Consider the following 22,242-nt stretch of genomic DNA (forward strand, 5'->3'; position numbering starts at 1 on the left):
AAGTGCTCATATTTAATTTATTGACATGAAATTTTTTTTATTATTTTAACTCAAAAAAAGTTTTAGCTGGTGTATATCTTGCCAATAATCAATTATCCATAAAGGAAAAAGCATTTTACCATCTTGTTTTCAAGAAAAGGCTGTTGAAAATTTTCCAAAATTTTAGTTTCAATGTAGATGGCGCTGCCTCACTTGGACCTGGCCTTAACAGAATTTCTAATTGATAGAATTTTCATTTGTCCGAATATCGGTCTAAAACTTTTACACGATATTTCTAAGATATTGTATATTCGAAATAGGCAAAAAAATAGATTTTTTGAAAATGTCACATAGGAATAAAGAAAATTATTGCAGTACCGTTTTCACACAAGTAATGTAAATTCACTCACTAATAAATCTGCTTCTAACTAGCTTTAAAATAAAGTTTTGTAAACTTCTATTAACGAAGACAACATTTGTCTTTGTTAATAGAAGTATCAAACTTTATTTGAAAGCTAATTAGAAATAAATTTATCGGTGAACGAATTTTCCCTTCATGAGGGAAATATCTCCGTCTTACGGGGCTTCACAATAATATTTTTACAATATTTTCCAAAAAAAATTTTGTAATATTCATGAAAAAAAAAAATTTTTCTTCTATATATTTCATTAACAATATTCTACAGTAATATTTTTTTATATGAATATTTCTTAAAACTATTTTAGAAATATTTCTGTAATTTCTAATATTATACTTTAATAATCAAAAACAATGTGTTGGGAATATTTTATATCAAATATTATATTGTAAATGACGTACTCAATAACAACGATTAATTCATTTAATTATTACATCTTTTTTTAATAATTATATTTAAAAAAAGGATTTTATTACTTACTTGACACGAATCTTGACCTCCTGTTTCGTATCCGGCACACAGGAAAATGTCAGGTATAAATTCGTGTCTTCCAGCTTTAAGAAACATTGATTTACATCTATCGTTACTAACAATTGGAACAGACACCTGAAAAGTGGAATAATAAATGAAAATTGGTAATTTATTTTTGCAAATATACTAATTATAATTTAAACAATATTCGTTTATATTTAATTGATGACAAAACTAGTCAACGAAACGTTTTAGCTTCAAATTAATTTCAACAATTAAGATTTAATTTTAATAATTTAAATATAACGTATCTCGTTTGAAAATCGATCAATTTCCAGCGTATGAACTCATCGCACGAGCAGTGCATGAGCTTCCCCACCACAGACAAGATGCGCGCGCAGGTTACCCCCACCCGAATAGAATGCTATAAAAGTCATGCCCCAGCTATAAATAGCTCACTTCTCGAAGCAGTTTACCAGAGTTGCCAATGACTGTATGTAAACGCAACTGCGCGTGCGTTACGATAACTCTCTTATAGGTAAAAAAACGCGGTTATATAAAATGTTTAATAATATGAAAACGTTAAGAAAGCAATATAAAAAAATTGACACTGTTGATTTAATTGTTTTTCTGTTAATTATTTTATAAATTCTGTAATTATTTTTTTCGAGTCATTCTTCTCTAGATCAGTAGTTTTTTGCATAAACCGGATCTTGTAGGATTTACTACGGTCTCAGTTGATTGGAAGCTATATATTGCGTTGTAATTAACTCTGGGTGAACACAATAAAAAATTATTGATAAGACCCTTACGCCCATAAAAAATAAAAAAAAAATATTTCATTCTAATGAATTTTAAATAATGAGCATTTGTTTGTGAACCCGTAGAAGTTAATTTAACTTAAATAAATAAAAAGTTCTAAATAATTAAATGACGTTTAATTATAGTAATTTTATAATAATTTTGTATCCTTTATTATTTAAATATATTTTTTAAATTTATGTTTTAATGACTTTTAATTCATTTTTAATTATTTACATTTAATGTATTTTCATTACGTTTTAATTAAAATTTTAATGGTTTGAATTTAATTTTTATTCTTTAGATTTATATATATAATTGTTGTAATTTTCATTTTAATGTTGAAATTAATGTTAAATGCTTGAAATAGTATAATTTGCAATGTTTCTTTCAAAAGTAATTTACCTCTTGTAAGACTGAGGGTAAAGTTCCACCTTCGCTAAGTCTTCCCCATCCCGTAACAGTGGCATTTTCTCCAATTAGTAATTCATCAGCGGCAGGTAAACAAATCGGAGAAATATGTGCAGCAAAGGTTAATGGACTCTCGAGTCTTACTAGTGCAAGGTCATATTCAAATGTGAAGAAATTGTATTTTGGATGCACGACTTTTTTACTTATACTTCGTTCCACATATGGAAGTCGTTCTTGGACAGATGAAAAATCGTATTCTCCCACTCGAATTCGAATTTGGGATATTAGTAAACTGTGAAAAAAAAATTTTTTTCTTCATTAGTACTGAACCTAATTAATTAATTTTCTTTCGGATTTTCTTAACAGTATAAATTTAATTTTTAATAATAATTCTAAATTAAATTTTAAAAGAAGTTTATTTCAATAGCTGCAATTTTATGTAATTGAAAAATTTTTTTTGTCAAGAGATTAAAGTAATTGACAACAAGCGGGAAAAATGTCGTTATGAGTGAAAAATACGAGGATAATGAAATTATTTGGAAGATGTTTTAAGTTATCTTGGCGATAAAAAAATTACAGTTGAGAGAAGCGGAAAATGAAGAGTACGTCCTTTAAAGAAACATTAACGGACGATAAAGTAATGAAGGAAATAAATACTTTGTCAAAGAAAATTGAGAAGATGACACAAGAAAAAAAAATAGGACAGAAACAAGTAAACGATAAATAACGAAGGTATACAAAGTGTCATTAAATCAATCTCAGGAAGAGTATAAAAAGAAAAAGGTGAAAAATAAATGGAGGAAAAAAAATATATGCAGCTAGGAAGTAGCAATTTTTTTTTCATCTCGAATTCTTTTTTGTTTGCTTTCAAGGATAATTTGATTGACTATACATATGGAAATGATGGAAATTAGAGCTTTTTAGTTAAAAGGATGTACAATAAATTATAGGGGAAATCATATACAACATTATTTTTTAATTATCTTAACGTTAAAATGAAGAATAAATAAAAAATCCCGTGTTTAAAGAAGTAAATAAATTGTTAAAATAATATCATTTTCAATCAGAATTGTAAAATTGTTTTTCTCTTCAAACGTGAGTGACGAGAAAAAATGATTGGTATTATTATCATTAAATTTAACAACATTTTCAGAATTATCATAGTTAAAAATATAATTACAATTATTATAACCTGCCATTCAATGACGATTGTTAATTTTGCTGCAATCATATATATATATATATATAATTAGACAATTAACTTGATTGAAAAAAATTATTGACAATTATCAGAATCATCTTCAATTTTAACTTCCTTTAATTATTATATTGTTTTCTTTGAAATTAAAAAACGTATTAAATAATTAAACAAGAATTTAATTAAATTTATTTTTTTAAAATTATTTTCTAAATTTTTGAACAGATTATTTAATTTTAGTAAGTAATTCAAAAATTTTGAAAAATGTTTTCCGGTTACGGTAATTTTAGCTCAGTAAAGTTCATAACGTTTATGATCAACGATTTAGAAGAAACAATATTTTTTCTATGCAAATTGTTATAATTTTTTTGTGAAAAATAATTTTTTATTTGAAAGTTTTTTTGGAACTGGCTTTTTTTTCATTTTAATAATATAAACATTTCAAGGGTTTTTTTAACAGTTAGTGGATGTTCGTTTATTGTTCAAATCAATTTCTTTTTGTTACATGTTTCGGCTATTAACTTATTATTCAATAAAATTTAATAATAAACTAATAATTTTGAATAATAAAAAACTTCCTAGTAAGAAGTGAGAATTCAAAAGAATTAAAAATTTTTAACTTTCCATTGAAAAGGATAGTATTTTTTTGAATTCTGTTTGTGTCCAATTCCTAGGTATTCCTTCTTGAGACTAAGATTGCTTGAAACTCAATTCCTATCCATTCCGTTTTAATATTTCTCTAATTTTTTAATTCTTTTAATTTCCAAAATGCTGAATAAGTATTAGGACTAAATAATTCAGTTATACCTGAAACTCAATTCTGTAATACTCTGAAGTAAGTACGTTTAAAATCAAATAACTACAGTTCAGTTAATACAGCTGCGTAGAACAGTAATTGTTTGGTTCCGATATTGAAAATCGAAAGTTCAAATTTTCGAACCGTCAAATTTTTTACTGCACAAAATTTTAAAACGGAATTAAAAAGAATTCAACTGGCATTATTTTCGAGTACCCAAGGTGGATACAAAAGAATTGGGCAGAAACGGAATTCAGAAGAATTAAAAATTTTCAATTCTTTTCAATTCCTCGATAAATAATTTCTGCTAATTCGTAATAAATTAAATTCTCTTTAATTTTATTAATTTATATGTAGCAGAAATTTTGAGATAAAATAAATGTTATTTTATCCCTTATTTTAAGTGATAGACTGAATAAATGAACTTCACTCTGTTTTAAATGTATTTATTTGGATCTATGTTGGGTGCCGACGAAATGACAACTGTCTTTGCAAAAGAATGTGTGAAAACGAAGACCTTACAAAACTGTGAAAATCACGAATATTACCGACAATTTACGAATATTCACGAATAAAAATAGCATATTTTGAGTTTCTAGAAGTTTTATGATTCAGATGTACCGTAACGTACATCGTACCTTAATAAGGGTACTTTATGACAGGATTAGGATAGCGATCCTTTACATAAATATAGTAATTCATGATACTAAAAGTTTATCTTTTTAAATCCTTATAAATAATACCTAAATTTTGAAAGGATTTCAAATATTTGCACCTTTTGAAGAATAATTTTTATTATATAATGAAACGTGACAATTTGAAGACCCGACTTAGCGACATCTTTTTATAATTTAGTACTAAACCAAACAAAGTTGGAATATAATAAATACACTAAAGTTTATTAGTTATTGGTATAAGTTACATAAAACTTGATCACATTAAAATTCTTATTTGGTTTAAAATGGATTATAAAATGTGAAAATTTAAAAATTTGTTTTGAAAATTTTAAAATTGTTACAAGTTCCATGGTGTTGTACAACTTATGATAAATTTCATAGTAATGAAATTCCATGGTGGAATTTCTATATTAAGTATTAAAATTTTTAAGGTTATAGTTAAACATTTCTTGCCGATGAAGTAGATGTTTATATGATAAAGTAGATATCTGTATTATCATATATAGAATTATTAGTGCGGGAGTTTTTTTTTTTACATGTTTTGTCTATTAATTTAGCCCTTATCTATACTAACTGTTAAAAAGGCCTAGAAATGTTTGTTATTAATATTTTTTATTTTTAATCGTTGATCATAAACGTTGTGAACTTCAGTGAAGTGTAATTTTTAAAAAAGCTATATTTTTCAACAAAATTTCTACATACTATTTTTAATAAAAAAAAATTAATATCTTTACTGGAAATAATATTTGTATTTAATTAATTAATTTTTTTCTAATAATATTTATATTTTCAATGAAAAGAGATATAAAAAAAAAGAAATAGTTATTGTAATCTTTCGATTAATTATGGAGAAAAAAAATTTGGTAGTACTCACTCGTCAACACAATGTCCAGCAGTGGCAATCCAATTTTCATTGAGAACAGCACCTCCACAACGATGTGTACTGGAGAATCCAAAAAACGAGGTTCTTCTTACCGAAACTTGCCAGGGCCATCTTCCAAATGCAGCGTCTTTTCCGCCAACAATTCGCGTTTCCGGTCTTGGAAATAGAGGCGGTATACCACATTGCATATCTCGACTTTCGGATGCTGCCGGTATAGTCAAAACAGATCCGGTTCTTATAGGTGTTTCCGGAAGTTTTTCTAATGTGGTCGTTGACGAAGTCGTCGTTGAAGGTCTTTGAGTTGTGGTTGTCGTCGTTGTTGTGGTTGTGGTGGTAGTCGTAGTTGTTTTTTTCGTAGGACGCGGTTTTGTCGGTGTTTCATTGTAGGATGTTGTAATAAAATGTGCTGCACCAAAAGGCTTATTATGATAATCGCTCTGCAAAGAGACATGTGCTCATTATAATATTTATTATCTATTTATTTAGTCATCAATTTTAGAAATAAATTATTCATTGACGCATTTTGTGCCAAACTTCACGATGATATACAACCACAAACGGAAGTATTATCAATATATAGAAAATGAAATTGTAATCAATTGGATTAAACATTCTTTGTAGACGAAATATTTTATGCTTTATTAAGAATGTTGGAGATATGTCAATAAAAGTGGCAATTGTTTTAACACCCCCCTTACCCTTTTAACTCTCTCATTAACCCTCAGCCTCTTTCACGAATTTGTGGTTTAAGTCTGAGATAAGTGGTTTGAGTCTGGGCTGAAAGTGTCGGTAAATGTCGGTAACGGGAATTTTTGATTAGAACTCTCCCTGTATTTATATTACTTATATGTAACACCATATTAAACTTTAATATAAAAATTGTAATGTTTCAAATACAATGTCTCTCAGTGTACGATAGTGACTACAATTATTGAAGTGAATGTTATTATCATAATTGATGTAAATATAAAAACTAAAGAAAAGAGAAATATAAAAATTATTAAGTAAAATTTCAAAAAACCAACACAAGAAAAATGTGAAAGTAAAATTAATGTATAAAAGAAGAAAAACCATAAGATAATATATACCCGCAACGGATGTTAAAACCTCCTCATTAAGATCTTCAAAGAAAAAGCCTAAAAAGAATGATTTCTCACAATTGCTGGAAAGATAAAATAATGAAGCACACTTTTCCTCATTGAACCTATTCTTTACGAGCAGAATGATAGAAAGTTATGGAATTGCTTGGAAGGTTTGCGAAAAATTCAATATCTCTCAAGAGAAGTGAGCAAGAAAAAAAAACTCTTAATCTCCCTCGAGGTTGGAGACATTAATGCCTTTTCTGATTTGCCATTTGTTGCTTTTTACTCGCCGACATTTGCACATAGAGAGAAAGGCATTAATATCTCCCGCATGATATAAGAAGTGCAACAAAGATCCGTCTTTACTTTTTTGTGTTGAAACCAATGATCCTGTAACGTTATAATAATATGATATACATAGAAAGTTGAATTTGTGGAATATTTGCGAATAAACGTTAATGAAGCTATATGAAGCGAACGACCTTGAAAGATGAAAAAAAAAGAACCAAATGCTTTTCACGCGGAAGTATATAGATTTTCTCGTACTCGTCCTCTACCGTAAATGGTCAGTGTGCGAGAAAAAGAAGTTATCGAATGTCATTCGTTGATTGAAATTGGAAAGTATTGCTATATCAAGTATTTTCAAGGGAAGAGGGAGGTAAAAAAATTCAGGTCATTCAGTCGAGGAATTAACTATATGTATTTCCCTTTATTTGAAAATTGCAAAAAAAATTTCCCTTTGTCAGGGGAAAATTCTCGAGTTTGGTAATAGATTTAATAAAAAAAAAGTTAAAAACTGACTTTCAGATTCGTAATTTCCGGACCCAAAAAACTTTAGATACTTTTACGAAAAACCATTATTTCTTGAAAAATTTGTTCACCATATTAGATATAACAATTGACTTACGTCAAGTCTCACAAATAATAACTTCACTTTTTATCAAAGTGAATCCAAACAAAAATGATTTTATTTCAAAAATGCAACTTTGATTTTTAAATATCAACAATTTTTTATGAATTGTGTATGTGTGATTTGTGTAAATGTGTATTTAATTTCTTTAAAAATAAATTGTTTCAACAAAAGCAATTATTAAAGAAACTCATCAAAATAATAATAATAATAATTATAAGCAGACCAGAAAAGTATCGGATTAGTTTTATACTTGTGTTTGTCACTTGATGCTTGAATGCGGAAGTCTTCTTTTCTATACTTTATTTAATATGAATTACTCAATGCTTTCCATTAATTATTATTTATTTTTTTTATATTTTTATGGCACTTGCACTTTTTATAATAATAATCAAAATCAACCCTGACGGCGGGGAAAAATTATTAAACTCAACCACTCTTAGTGGGATCAACAAAATATATAATCATCCGCCTTTTTGCGGGAATAAACACTACATCCGCTCTGCGGGAATAACAAAATAACACCTGCTTCACTTACTGATTGATTGAGAAGACTATTTAAACTACTTTAAACAATAAAATTGGTAACAATGATCACACTATGTTCATGTAGTGAGAGGGTTGATTTTGCAACCAACAACTCCTTGTTTCCATGCAACTTCAGCTAAGTTGCATTTTTAATTGTGTCGTGATACATTCAATCACCTGCTCTACTTTATGATTTTCATTAATATTATCTAATCTTCCAAATGGATTTAGTAATTCTTATATATTGAAGACCCCCATTTAATTAATATAATGATAATTTAGTTCATGTTATTATTTTGTAACTCATTTGCGAAATAACGATTCATTTGTAAATAATTTATAAGAAAAGACTTTTGACATTGTAATTATTAAATAATTTCGGAACAATAATTAAATATTCACAATCAGAATAATAATGTGTGTTGCGTTTGATATTATAAATATTTGAATAACAATTATTGTTTTATAATAAATAATAAAAAAAAAAATTATAAAAATTTACGGAAATTCCGTCCCTAACAAAGATATTCGTAAAAGAAAAAGAAAGGTTTAACACTATACGAAACCGAAAAATCTCTTTTTAAACATTTAGGTGAGTAATTTTCAAACAAATTACACTTATTTATTAGGTATATTATGTGAATATGTATTATTAAAAATATATTAAAAAAAATTATTTTAAAAAAACTTAAACACTTTCAGCAATATATAGAGGCTGACTACACCGAGAGCCAATCAGGAGGGTTAAATTTAATCCTCTGGCGTACTAAACAAGTGGGCTAAATTTTGCGTCTACGCAAAATGTTTGTGTACATCTGCGAATATGGTTGCGATAGCGACAAATTAGAAAAGTAAGGTTAGAAAAGGCGATCACGTGGTCGCCAAAGCCAGCGAACATTTCTAACCTGTCACTATTACAACCATGGTCGCAGATGTACACAATACACAAACATTCTGCGCCGACGAAAAATTTAGCCCAATTGTTTAGTACGCTAGATGATTAAATTTAACCCTCCTGATTGGCTCTCGGTGTAGCCAGCCTCATAAAACCTTGATTAATAATGAAATTGTATACTAGAATATTATATATTAATTTCAGATTTTTGTAAAATCATCGAGCAACGGGGTCTAGATGATTTTAGCTGGACTCTAACCTTGGCTATAATACTTTATCTTAAAACTCCGTAAGCTTAATTTTTTGACACTAATAATAGTATTATAAGAATATTCATTTTTGTTACTAGAAACATATTTGTACAAAGGATTGTAATAAAAATTTCACCCCATGCAGGAACTTACCTCTTGCATTTCTGTTGGTTTGAAACTTGGTTTTTGGGGAAAATTCTCAGGACCATTTTGCATCAAATTTGGATGATCTGTCCAGTGTGGCTTCATGGATGGTCTCGGTGGTGTCCAACTACTGTCAGACCAAAAATAAGAGCTTGAACCACCAGGTCGTGTTGCTTCAAATATTGTTGTGATTGGTTTGATGGACGATGGCTTTTGGTTTTTTGTTATAAATGCAGGTTCGGTGGTTACTTGCCAGTGTGCTGTTTGTGGTACAGATCCGGCTGCGCTACAATGAAAGGAAGCTTTAAGTGTTGCTTTTTGAGACATGCGACTGTGTACGGAAAGATGAAGTTCACTAAAATATGCTTAAATCTACATCCACTTTGAGATATGCACAAAGTTTATAATGCTTTTAGTATCTTTTTTAAGATTCCACAAAACTTTTATTATTCTCTCAATAACTATCAGTTATATAAATTTTAGTGAAATTATTCTTTTTGTTTAAACTGAAACTCCGGCTTAATGGATTTCGTTGTCTTAGAAAACAATAAATAATCTGCCTTCGGTTTCTACGTGTTGCGTTTAATATAGAAAATCCTTTTTTTAATATGAAAAGATTATTAGAAAGTATCAATAATAATTTACGATATATATATAATCAAAATTGTCAACATTTTTAGCTAGATCTTTTTTAATAAAAGACAGACTCTCTTAAAGTTTAATAATAGTACTTACATTCGAACATTTCTTTCTAATAAACTTCTTAAGACGTAAGATTTTATAACTTACGAACTTTCTAAGTGAATTGTAAAAACATTTTTCGAATTATGATATTTTTCATTGTTCAAAGTCTGTAACTTTCGAAAATAATTGACAGAAGTTCTTTAACATAGGTGAAGTTAATATAATATAATTAAGATATTTATTTATTATTGAATTTTTCTGTAATTTGTTTCCTCCACAGCACCGAAACTTTCCTGAAAATTTAGTAAATATTTACTTGCAATATTTGGAATATTTAATTGTAATGTTTATTGAAAGTTACGTAAAGATTTAAATGTCCCACTTGAATAAATGTTTATCGCAAAACTTTCCTGAACATTTATTTAATCGGAATATTTAAATCTTTACACAATTTTCACTAAACTTTGCAATTAAATATTGCAAATAAATATTTATTAAATTTTCAGGACAGTTACGGTGCTGTGGGGGGTTGTTTGTGATTGTTGGAAGATATATTTTTTTAATTCTAATAAAATTAAACTTCTGGGTGACATACCTGGTTGATTGACTGCTATAATATGTTGGCTTTGAAGTCGTTGAGGATTTATTGGGTTTATTTTGACTTTCAGGCTTTGATAGAAAATTGGGTCTATCGTCCATTCCTCCATTCATTAGTGTTGGTCGGTGAGTTGACGTTTTTACAGAAAAATATGGCTTTGAATAATCTACAGAAGGCTTATTGGAGGTTGCCGGTTTTGTCGCCCATTGCGGCGGTTCAGTGTGGATAAAATTTAAACTAAGGTGCGAACTATTCACATTATCCTACAAAAAGAGGAAATTTATTTTTTTAATAAATATAACTATTTAATTATTATTCATTTTTCTTTGTTGATTACAAAACGAATTTGTTTATTTTTAATGGTATAATAATTATATTACAATATTATAATTATTATATTATAATTGCAATTAAATAATTATATTTTATGATTCAATTTTAATTCTTGAGCTTCTAAAAGTGGTAATATATCTGAGCTGTGTGCATAAAATTAATTATTTTAAGATTCATCTATAAAGTAAGACTTACTTTATCATCTAGGGAATTGATGCTTGGCCTATGGATCGTCTCTTGGACAGCGAGATCAGATTCAACGGTTTTGCTGTCATCGGGCCTCGATTCTGAAGGTCTCTGACTGAGTGGCCTAAGCTCCTGACCTTTTATTGAACCCTGATTTTTGTTTGGTAGTCTTATCAATAAAGTGCTATGTTTATTGTCAATTTTATCTTGAAGCACATGATGATCATTGGATGATTGCTGACCAGTACCAGGTCGATGTTCCGCAGACTCAGGCCTGGTTTTCATCATCATTTGATGATGATGTGAATGATGATGATGATGATGATTATTACCCTGTGGACGTCTCGAACTGTCCTGTGAATTTTTTTCCCAATATCCTGACACTTGGCCAGGAATAATGGATGTTTGAAGCCTATCTTCTTGATCAGAAGTTGGCTTAGCATGCGGCCTTTTTTGCAAAGGTCGACTTGAATTAACTGATATCGGTTTAAAAGGTCTTGTCGAATTGAAACTTGGTTTCGATGTTCCCAATGTGTGTTGTTGATTATGATGATTATAATGACTTGTTGAGCTTACGCCATGATTCTTTGAACCTAATAACTGACTAGTGGAACTAACATCTTGCTTTTGCGAACCTTGAAATTGACTCTGGGGTCGCAATGTTGTGCTGGATGATGGATGTGACAAAATTGAGAGAGACGTCAACGTCAACCTCGTCGATTCACTCGACAGGGCCTCGGCCAAGGTCGGCCTCAATGTGTTTGATGATGTGGATGGATTGTGAGAACTTATGCTATTACTCGTTGCATTATGAACGCAACAACTACCGAACATAAATGTGTCCACACACACTCCCACGTGTGTACCCTCTGACTTGATACACTCCCACACGAACATACAGGTGCCCTCTGTGCCCAACATGTTTGCTACGCGGCATGGTTTTGGGCTGATTTTATAACCTGAAAACAAAATTATAGGAAAAACTGTGTTGAAAATAATTATTATAAAATTGTAAAGTGAAAGTTACAGTCACAGGGGAAAATAATAATTAACAATTAAGATTTATAGTAAAAAAAAAACTAATAAAATTAAAAAAAAAATACATTGCTTAAATAAAATATAAAAATTTTCTTTTCCCATAATAAGTAAAAACATATATTTTTTGTATTATTTTCAATTAAGCGGAAAATGATCATCACAACAAGTTCTCATGAAGTGCTCTAATTACTTTCCCACAATCGTGACAAAAATCTCACCATCTATATAGTAATTAATGTTATATACACGATATTAATTACCCTTATCAAAGTATCATTGTTTTTTCCGCAATCTTATTAAAATTATACTTCTATTTTGCATATAGTAAAACAAGCAAGAGAGATTTACAAATATTGTTTTTTTTTTAATATTTTTAATTTGTAATCTTATTTACGCTTTCGCTTAATAATAATTTAATTGCTCATCCTACAGCAATTAATTGACAGTATACATTTCCAAGTTTATAATAATAATCTACAAGACATGACCCAGCAGGGAAAAAATTATTTTTTAAATTTAGACATTTAATGTGAAAATATAAAATAGAATCTATCAATCTTCCCGAGTCAAAAAGGTGAAATTAAACGAATGGATTATCTTCACAGTTTTTTTGGCAGGATTTTTTCCTCTTTTAATTATATTATTTTTCTAATAATTATTAAGGATAGTCATTATATTGAAATTATTTAAAATAGATATACTTTGTATACGTAAAACTATTTATTGTTTTGAGTATTCATCAAGAAATGTTCTGGAAAACGTGATTAAAGCAGTGTATATAATGACTAGAAAGGTTCATAGTGAATTACATATTTTAATACGTTTTCGTAGAAGAAAATCAGGTAAAATTTTGCCACTCATTCTTTTCATACTCGACGATGGTGATTTAGAGTGTTTTCTTGTAATCGTGAAATCAGTCAAGATATGATATCAGTATTTATATATAAAGAAAGAGAGAGAGAATATATAATTGGCCAAGGTTGAGGAATTTCTTCTATAAACGGAAAAGACATGCGACATGGCATCAGGCCGTATAGTTGCAAGGAATTTGGAATCTTGAAATTCTGCAATACGCGGAGATGCATTAAGAAGATTCCCTCTAGGTTTGGTGAAAGTGTACCACTTATCGTGCAGCAACATAACTTCGTCGAGGCAGAAAAAAGAAATCCTAATTATCGTTCATGTAGCGACGCATTGGTGATCCGGTCATTAACAGAGTAATATGGGTTAATTAAAACTCATACTCTGATAATAGATGCTGTACAATGGAAACGAAATAATCATATATGTCCATCCTTCTCATATATATATATATATAGACTCCTACAAGTGAATTTTTAGATACACTGTACTTAATAACAGGAGGGAAAAAACGCGGAACAACTTATAATTACACAAGTACAATGTTGATCAGTTTCAATTATAAAATATGACTGAATCAACTTGCGCAATCAATTATAAGCGAATGCACAACACCATAACGTACAAAACATAAACGAACTGGAAAATCATTTACTAATTATAGAATCTTATAATTTTATGCCACTATTACAATGTTAGGCATTTGTCTGAAATTCAGTAATAAATTATTTGGCTGTATACAATTTCAAGGGAAATTTGTATTTTTGAGTTTTGTACTTATTCTTTTCTACTATTTGTTCTGAATTTATTATAAATAAATATATATATATATATATTTTCAAGATCAAGATCTAGGATTTTTATTTTGAAGAATTTATAATTAATTTTTACAGAATTTCTCTTTACAAACTTTTTCTTTAAAAAATTCTAATCCAATCTCATTCAGCATAATTTTAAGTGATTCAAATTTTTAAATGACAGAATTTCTATTGTAATTCACGTAATCTTCACTTGTCCCAATTTTTATTTGCACGAATTGTTATTTGTGTCACATCACCGTAACGAATTATTGTATTTTACTTCATCAACCCTATAGATTATAGACAACATGTCAATTGCTACTCAACCTTTTGTACAAAAGAATAAATCTATTAGTAATATTGGTATTCATCTACTTTTGTCGAGAATTAAATAATCTTGGACAATTCGAAGTCCGGACTTCTTGTACCTACTATTATTCAGAGTCCCAAAAACTATTGTCACTTCACCGTAACGTTTGCTAAACTTTGCAGCTGCATTTTTGTAACAAAGCTAAACCCTAAGATTGTATCGAATTTAGATAATAAAACCCATAAGGTTGGTTTTTGTATAATTGGACTACATTGTTCTACTGAGAGTGTCTAATTTTGATTTTCCTTTATCACCACGATTCTTGTCACTTCGAAAGGGAAGTCACCCTAATTTTCAATGATTAGATGGTTACTCCTTCATTAAGAGGCTGGAAAATGCAACCCATTTCTGAGAAATTTGTCTTCCCTTTTTGTGAAAATCCTGTATAAAAAGGGACACAATCGTTAGGAGTTCAGTTTTGAAATTGTCAACGAAGCCGCTACATTTAGTTCAGATTTTGGTACTAGCTCGCTATCTTTACATACGAATTTTGTAAAAGTACTGTTACTCTGCACAATTTTATACTCAAGTTGGTCTTAGAAGAATTTTTGTATCAAAGTGTTAAATTCCGGAAGAATAATATTTGTTTGGGTTTCGTCACTTGGACTCCGGACCTGTTATTATCACCAAGGCCCGTCAACCTTCCTGTGAGCTTATAAACGACATCTGGTACCAGCCGTTTCTGCCAATATTTAAGGACATAGCAGTGGTCCTTTTTTATAAATCTCACTTCTAAATTTTTAAGGTAAGTCGTAATACTTTTTATCTCAATCCTTTTTAATTCTTTTAAAAATTTGTAGTAACCTTTACATTCTTTGTTGCAGTGGAATGCTGACTTCCTTTATTTTCAAGACTGATTGCTTCAGGATACTCTCTCTCAAAGATCAATTTTGTAACTCTAAATATTTACCTAAATAAACTTGTTAACTTACCATTAAAACCAATATTCTCTTTCTTACATGTACCCTTAGCCTTCTGCTCTGTAAATGAAACAGGAAAAATTCACTGAATCACCGAGCGGACAAAAATAAATATAATCTTTTGACAACTATGGTAAAAAAATCGATTCAATTTCTGATTTTAATTTTTGCTCTGAAAATTTTCTTTCGGTTCTTTGTTGAACATTTGCAATTTCGGATAAATGGAAATTCGGAGTTTTGAGAATTCTATCAAATAGCAATTCATACAAATAAAAATTAGGACGAATAAAGATACGATGCATTGTAAATTTTGGCATTTAAAAATTCGAATTCCGTTGAATGGTAATTCTGATAAATTAATATTCGGTTAAATTAGAATTTTTTTTAAATCAAAAGTTGATAAAAAGAATCTTTAGTTTGAGTAGCGTACGGATTAAAAATGGTTCTTTTCTTATTTTTTGAGAGGATAAATTGAAAAATTCTACATTAAACTGAAATATCTTGTTATCCTTAAGACTATCTGCATCTGAGGAATCTTCCTCTTAATATGAGATTACTTCTTTCTCAGTGCGCGTATTTGATGAGAATATTGAATGAAACGTTTAAAAAGATGGAAAATGTAAATATTGACACTCTTTTTCTTTAAAAATACTACGTCCTCTGAAGATTTCAAGGACTCGGATGGAATCCATGATTATGAGGACGAAGTGAATATAAAAGTTGTAAGGAATTACTACTGACTGTGACCTCGATTAAGTGAGCTGAGGGACCTGGCGATGCCTGACCACCAGAGAATTGTGGCCACGTAACCGATCCACCGCATCCTGATCCCTGTAAAGAAAGAGACAAATTTCTTGTTAGTTAATTAAATTCCAATCTATATATTCTAATTTTAATTCTAATTTTAATTCTAATTTATTATTCTAATTTAAATGAAACATTTACAAATCGAAACGATCGAAAACGATTTATTAACAGAAATTGATTTTCTATTTATTGTAATTTTTGCAAAATCTCAATCCATTCAGAATTTTATGAAAACAATAAATTGAATGAACACGGATAAAAATAACAGAATAAACTTGAATTTAAAATAATCTCCAAACGATACAGGAAAAATAATTAGTTACCGTGAAAAAAAATTTATTTGATTCAAATAATCAGTTACTTGACTGTTATCAAATAAATATTTATTTGTGTCAAATAATTATTTTTTGAGTTAATTAAATGGTATTCGTTACAGATACAAAAATTATTGGTTCAAATACAGTTCATTTAATTCAAATAAAATTCAAGTAAATATTTATTAAATAATAATCAAGTAACCGATTATTTGAATCAAATAAATTTTTTTTCAGAAGTTAAGAATCATATCAAAATCTTATTGACATTAAATGTAAAATAATCAGTGGAACATCCGAATTGTGACACTTTGCAGGGAATGGTAGCTTTTTTTCAATACAGGGTGGGGAACTAGAATAGAGAAAAGCAGGGTGAGGCAGGTGTCAAAAATATAAAAATATGTCATATTTCGGACGTTTTACTGTTTTTCCAGTTGAAATTTACATGTGACCATTATAAACTAAAATTTCAGTTTAAATCAAACATATTATAACTTTCATTCAAACAAATAATATTTTTAAATGAAAGTAATAAATATTTTCCATATATATTAAAATAAAACTTACAAACTGTGTTAAATTAAATAAAATCGTTTAAACAGATCTTTATATTTAAATAAAGAATTCTTTTTGCAAATGTAGAAAAAAGACATCATTTGTAGGAAGAAAAATTATTAGCGTAAAAAATTACGCAACATTCTGTAAGTTATCGATTGTATCAGACGTTTATAAAAGGTACAGTGAGTGAAGTTATTAAATACATAAAATTCAATTGACACTCAGCAATGGAAATGACGTTTTATCAGATTGTCTTTATTTTCGCACTACTGTATTGACAATATTTATTTTATTTCACATTAATTTTCATTTCAGGACCGGTATCACCGTTTTACATATTATAGTCAAGTTTATCTGACATATGATGTGAGAGGCAATCTATCATATAACGTTTCTGTTATTGAATATTAAATATATACAAATTAGCTGTTTATAATCTTTCATATATGAAATTATACATATATATTTATAATATGTGCGCGCCGTTAAGTTTATCGAACTTGGAAAATATATATATATTCTGACTCAACCTTTCGTGACTATTAAGTAAGTCAGAACGCACAAAAACGATGATAGAAGCATTGATTACAAATCGTCCATGCAATAAGTTTTGTGTTTTATGCATTTATTAGTTATCAAAATTGTGGATGCATGCTTTTAACTTTCGAAGATCATTATAGATATAAACTTGTTTTTAAAGTATATTAAATAGAATATTCAAAAAGATTAAAATCCAATAAGGATCTTTTTAATCGAAACTTTTATATAATCGCATATTTCACAAAATATATCTCTTTGCAGTTTCATTAATGTTAAATTCTAAATATGCGTTATTGATTATAAATTTTCTTGTCTATCTCAATTATGTGTCAAAACGAGTGTAAGAGTTATATATACTTTCTCTTTTGGTAATGTTTTTTCTACCTTCTATTAAAAGGGTAAAAAAAAGTTCGAGTGAAATTTATTTAAAAAGCAAGTTCTTTATATTTTATAATGAACCTTTAAATTGATAAATGCCAAAAAAATTACACTTAGTTTCAAAAAACTAAAATTAAAACTAAACTTTTTTTTTGCAAAAAACTCTTGACGAAAATGAGAAATTATAGTACAAATTTTCAACGCATACGCAAAGTAAAAAAGTTTCCGATATATTCAAGGATAAAAAGGAAATATTTACATAATTATATATTTTTGCAAATGAGGTGAGAACGTGCATTTTGTAAATATGTATATGTATTAAATGACCCTCTGGTAAATGTTCTATTCACGAGGGTAACGTATTGTGAATACATCATTGAATAAATGATCTTGACAAGATAATGTTCATAAACTTGAATGTGCCAGACGATTACTTCAGTAAATACATATTATATACCTTTCGATTCCCCTTTCCCTTTTACTACTTAATTTCTTCCTTATTCTCGGGTAAAAATATTATTCTGTCCCGAAATTCAATCGCCCCAAGACAAAAGAAGATGCACTTGACCGAAATACATATTCATATGATGTTTACAATCATTTTTACTACATTTCTTTTTTCCACTTATTTTTTATATACACACAAACCTAATTTTCTTTTCTTTGGAGGCTATATTAGCATATCTTAATTTTAAAGATCTGTAAATCATCCTATACACACTGTAAATGTAATTATATTTTTCTTATATTATCAATTTTTATATTTCCTATTGGAAGAAATTAAAAAGAGTAAATAATAATAATAATTAAGAGTTGAACTATAGACGCCGTTTTTACCGTGCGGGTTTAATTTTAGCTCTGCGTAGGCTAAATTTGCGTCTGCGCAGAACATTCGTAAATCTTCGTACACATGCGCAGAACTCGTACTCATGTGTACGAAGATTCACGAATGTTCTGCGCATGTGTACGAAGATTTACGAATGTTCTGCGCAAACGCAAATTTAGCCTGTTCCTTTAATCTGCGTTGAATTAAAATTTAACCCACACAGTGAAAACGGCGTCTTAGATTAATTATTATAGTGGCAAGGAGTAAATTTATATTTTTTTCAAATTTATTATAATAGCTTTAGGAAAAGTTCAAATGTTAAAAGACTCTCTTAAAATTTGAAATTTAACATATATATAAATATATATGGAAGAAATGGAAAATTACTTTATTATTCAGAGTTAATAAATTACAAGCTAAGGTTCTGATTTGCAAGTGACCAGTTACAATGTTGTGCATTTCACTGTTGGAGGATATAATGTTTACAAGTGTTTACATCAACGAGAACTGTATGATTATTGTGCATTAAGGACGGGTGTCCATATGAGAGCCTTAAGCGAGACCGGAGAGTCTTCAATTTAAGACGTGCTTAAGCTTCAGAGAAACAAATTGCCCACTAATGTAGTCGTACATTATAATTCAGTATATATTTATGTCCTCGCGGTCAGGCGAGTGTTCTACCTCAACTTTGTCATTTCTTCATTTAAAGAAATTTCTATTTTAACAGTCCAACATTTGATAATAACTATATATTATTATATTTATTTTTATATACTACCTCTGATACTACGTTTGACAAATAATTTTTGTTTTGTTATATTTTCAGAATCTTATTTTGCCCACAGTAGGTGTAAAAAAAACATTTTTAATATTGATACTAATTGAATCTGCCGTGCAAAACTTAAATACCGTGTAACTTGTTTTTTTACTTAGGTTATGTTGCCCATTATGTTTCTTATACTACTTCGTAGTTTCTTTCATTAAAAAGAATATAGAGATTAAAATTATGGAAAATTTAAATTTGATAGAAATAATTATTTTTACCTTCCATGGATCAAATTTACCATAATTTTAATCTTTATATTTTTTCAAAAGAAGAAACACAATGGGCAACATAACCTAAATGAAAAAAACAAGTTAAGGTATTTTAGTTTTGCACGACAGAAATCTGTCGTTTTACTAACAATGTCAAAAACAGGTTAAAAACGAGTATAACCTCAAAAATCAAAGTCATGTGTCAAAAGCATAGATTAATGACGAACATAACCTCAAAGTTCAAGGTTAGATGTTAAAAATAGATAAAAAAAGCTCGCAAAACATATTAACTGTAACTTTGTGTATGTTAAATGCGTATAATGACTATAAATTGAAAGGATAATTTTCACTGGGCTTAATATATATAATAAATCAAGTTTAGTCTTAAGTTCAAACATAAAAGAGCGAATTGAAATATATGAGACCACTCTCCGGATTCAGAAATGCATTTTTTATCTTTGGATAAAGCAAATTCGGAACATGTACATATAGTAAATATCATGCATATATATAGATTGCAAATGAAAGAGAGGAATAACCGCAGAAAAAAAATGTTTTATTTTGACAAGATATATATGTATATATATATACAAGTGGCAAATTCTTTTTTATATTTTTCCTCTTAATGAATTCTCGTTTACATATCGGGTCAACGATTCGTTCCTGACAATTTATTTGGAAATTTCACGATACACCGGAGATAATTTGCAGTCAACGGTACGACACGATTTCTCGGGTCCTTTCGTCGATTGTGTTCGATAACGTATATATATATATATACGTGGACAAGTGAAATTCCAATTCAACGGAATCCCTTTCATTTCTCGTCCTCGCGGAGACGCGTCGCTTCACTTCTTCCATATGGTATCATTGACCCAATGATTTATAACGCTGACCTTCATTTCGACGGGAAATTATAGATGTTATCCCTTTCCTCGAAAGAAAACTGATTTTTATCAATATTTTTTTTTTGCAATTATAATTTAAACATCCCACAGGGTAGATGGATCAGTTATCGGAGACAATAATATTTTTTGTAATTTCAGAATAATGAGATTCACTAATATTATATCTTTAATATTTTTTCTTACGAAATTATGGCTTTTTTATATACCCGTGCGGAAATTATGGTCTGGGCCTCTCAAGGCCCTTCCCAGTACGCCTGGATTCTGGCAAGGGCCTGACATGGCAAACTGGCAAGGCCCTAGTAATGGCTTGAGATGGTTTTTCAAGGATTTGCCCTACTTATAGGGATAAACTTGCCAGGGCCATGAGAGTTTTCCTGGGAATTACCCTATATTTTGTGACAAAAATAACAATTAGTGAAAAATGTACTACAGGCTTATAATCAGTTGTAATGAGTAATTGATTGAATCAGTAAGCAACAAAAACTTGTAACAAAACAAAAACAGAAGAATGCACAATTCTAGCCTGACAAATAATAATCCCAAAGTCGACCCAACTTCAAATATGTTGTAACACCAACACTAAACAAAAAAATTAAATATGGAATTAATTATACAATTAACACATTATTTATTACTGGATTACCTATTATTATTTAACGCAATCGCTTACATAAATTTTGAAAAATATTTAACGCTCGCTGGGATCGAACCCTCTAACCTAACACGCTAACCATTACGCCAACTTAACGTGAGAAAATAAATACAAAATTCATTTGATACGTTGTGACTGAGGACAAAATTTGATTACTAATATATTATATTAATTTGATAATTAGATGGCTAATAGCTTTGATAGAAGTAGGAACACAGCGGTGTTGTCTAACAGAATTTTAATTGTAATTAATTATTGACGCGTCCTGTTTTTTAAAAACTAATTTTCTTTGTAAAATAATGTTATAAAGTGGAGTGACATTATTAAAACAATAAATTGATATATTAAATGTACAACTATTGAAGTGAATTTATTTTTATAATTTATCCTCTCCATGCGGTAAGGGAACATTTAAGGATATGTGCGACAATAAAAAAAATCATAGTCAAAAGCAACTAATGGATTTGGAATATTAGTAAAAAGAGATTTTACATCTAAAGAAATTAATCTACAATTAGATGCAACTTTTTTTTATATTAAATTTGTTTAATAAAATCAAAAATATTTTATATTTTTGGTAATCCATAAAATTTTGGAGCTATTGAATTATAAGAGTGTAAATGTTTAGACATAGGAAAATTTATATAATATTTTATTAAAAGATGACATGATTTTTAAAAATAAAATGTAGATTTTCAAAAAAACAATTTCAATTTTTATAATTATAATTTAGATATTAAAAACTATAATTTATAATAAGTATCATTTTAATGTAATTAAATATTTAAAGAAGAATTGAATTTTTTTTTTTTTCTTTAAATTAAACGAAACATTCCTTTGTTTTTATATATACCTATAAATTATGAGAATTTCTGTAATACATTTTTCTGCAAAAGATATTAATTATAAGAAGAAATCCAAGCTTATAATAGCCAATTGAAACAGACATTTAATTAACAAAACAATTTCTCTTTCCTTTCAATAAAGTG

The 22,242-nt window shown here is 28.6% G+C and overlaps 1 protein-coding gene across 2 annotated transcripts in view; it reads right to left on the bottom strand.

The window, feature by feature from the left end:
- Window positions 1-22,242, bottom strand: part of LOC127283628 (serine proteinase stubble-like) — a 112,872-nt gene that overhangs the window by 3,586 nt on the left and 87,044 nt on the right. Inside the window, exons 2-8 of one of the 2 annotated variants that reach the window (XM_051308620.1) lie at window positions 15,983-16,066; window positions 11,256-12,205; window positions 10,725-10,990; window positions 9,455-9,731; window positions 5,627-6,072; window positions 2,076-2,373; window positions 879-1,004 (exon numbers count right to left, since the gene is read on the bottom strand). In XM_051308620.1, the coding sequence (XP_051164577.1) occupies window positions 879-1,004; window positions 2,076-2,373; window positions 5,627-6,072; window positions 9,455-9,731; window positions 10,725-10,990; window positions 11,256-12,205; window positions 15,983-16,058 (2,439 nt within the window). In that variant the 5' untranslated portion in view covers window positions 16,059-16,066. Of the gene's footprint in view, window positions 1-878; window positions 1,005-2,075; window positions 2,374-5,626; window positions 6,073-9,454; window positions 9,732-10,724; window positions 10,991-11,255; window positions 12,206-15,976; window positions 16,067-22,242 lie in introns of both variants that reach the window. The other variant, XM_051308619.1, reaches the window with a different exon arrangement.

Source organism: Leptopilina boulardi, unplaced genomic scaffold, assembly GCF_019393585.1.
Source record: "Leptopilina boulardi isolate dan_hultmark-lab unplaced genomic scaffold, ZJU_Lbou_2.1 LbouV2_310, whole genome shotgun sequence".
NCBI lineage: Eukaryota > Metazoa > Arthropoda > Insecta > Hymenoptera > Figitidae > Leptopilina > Leptopilina boulardi.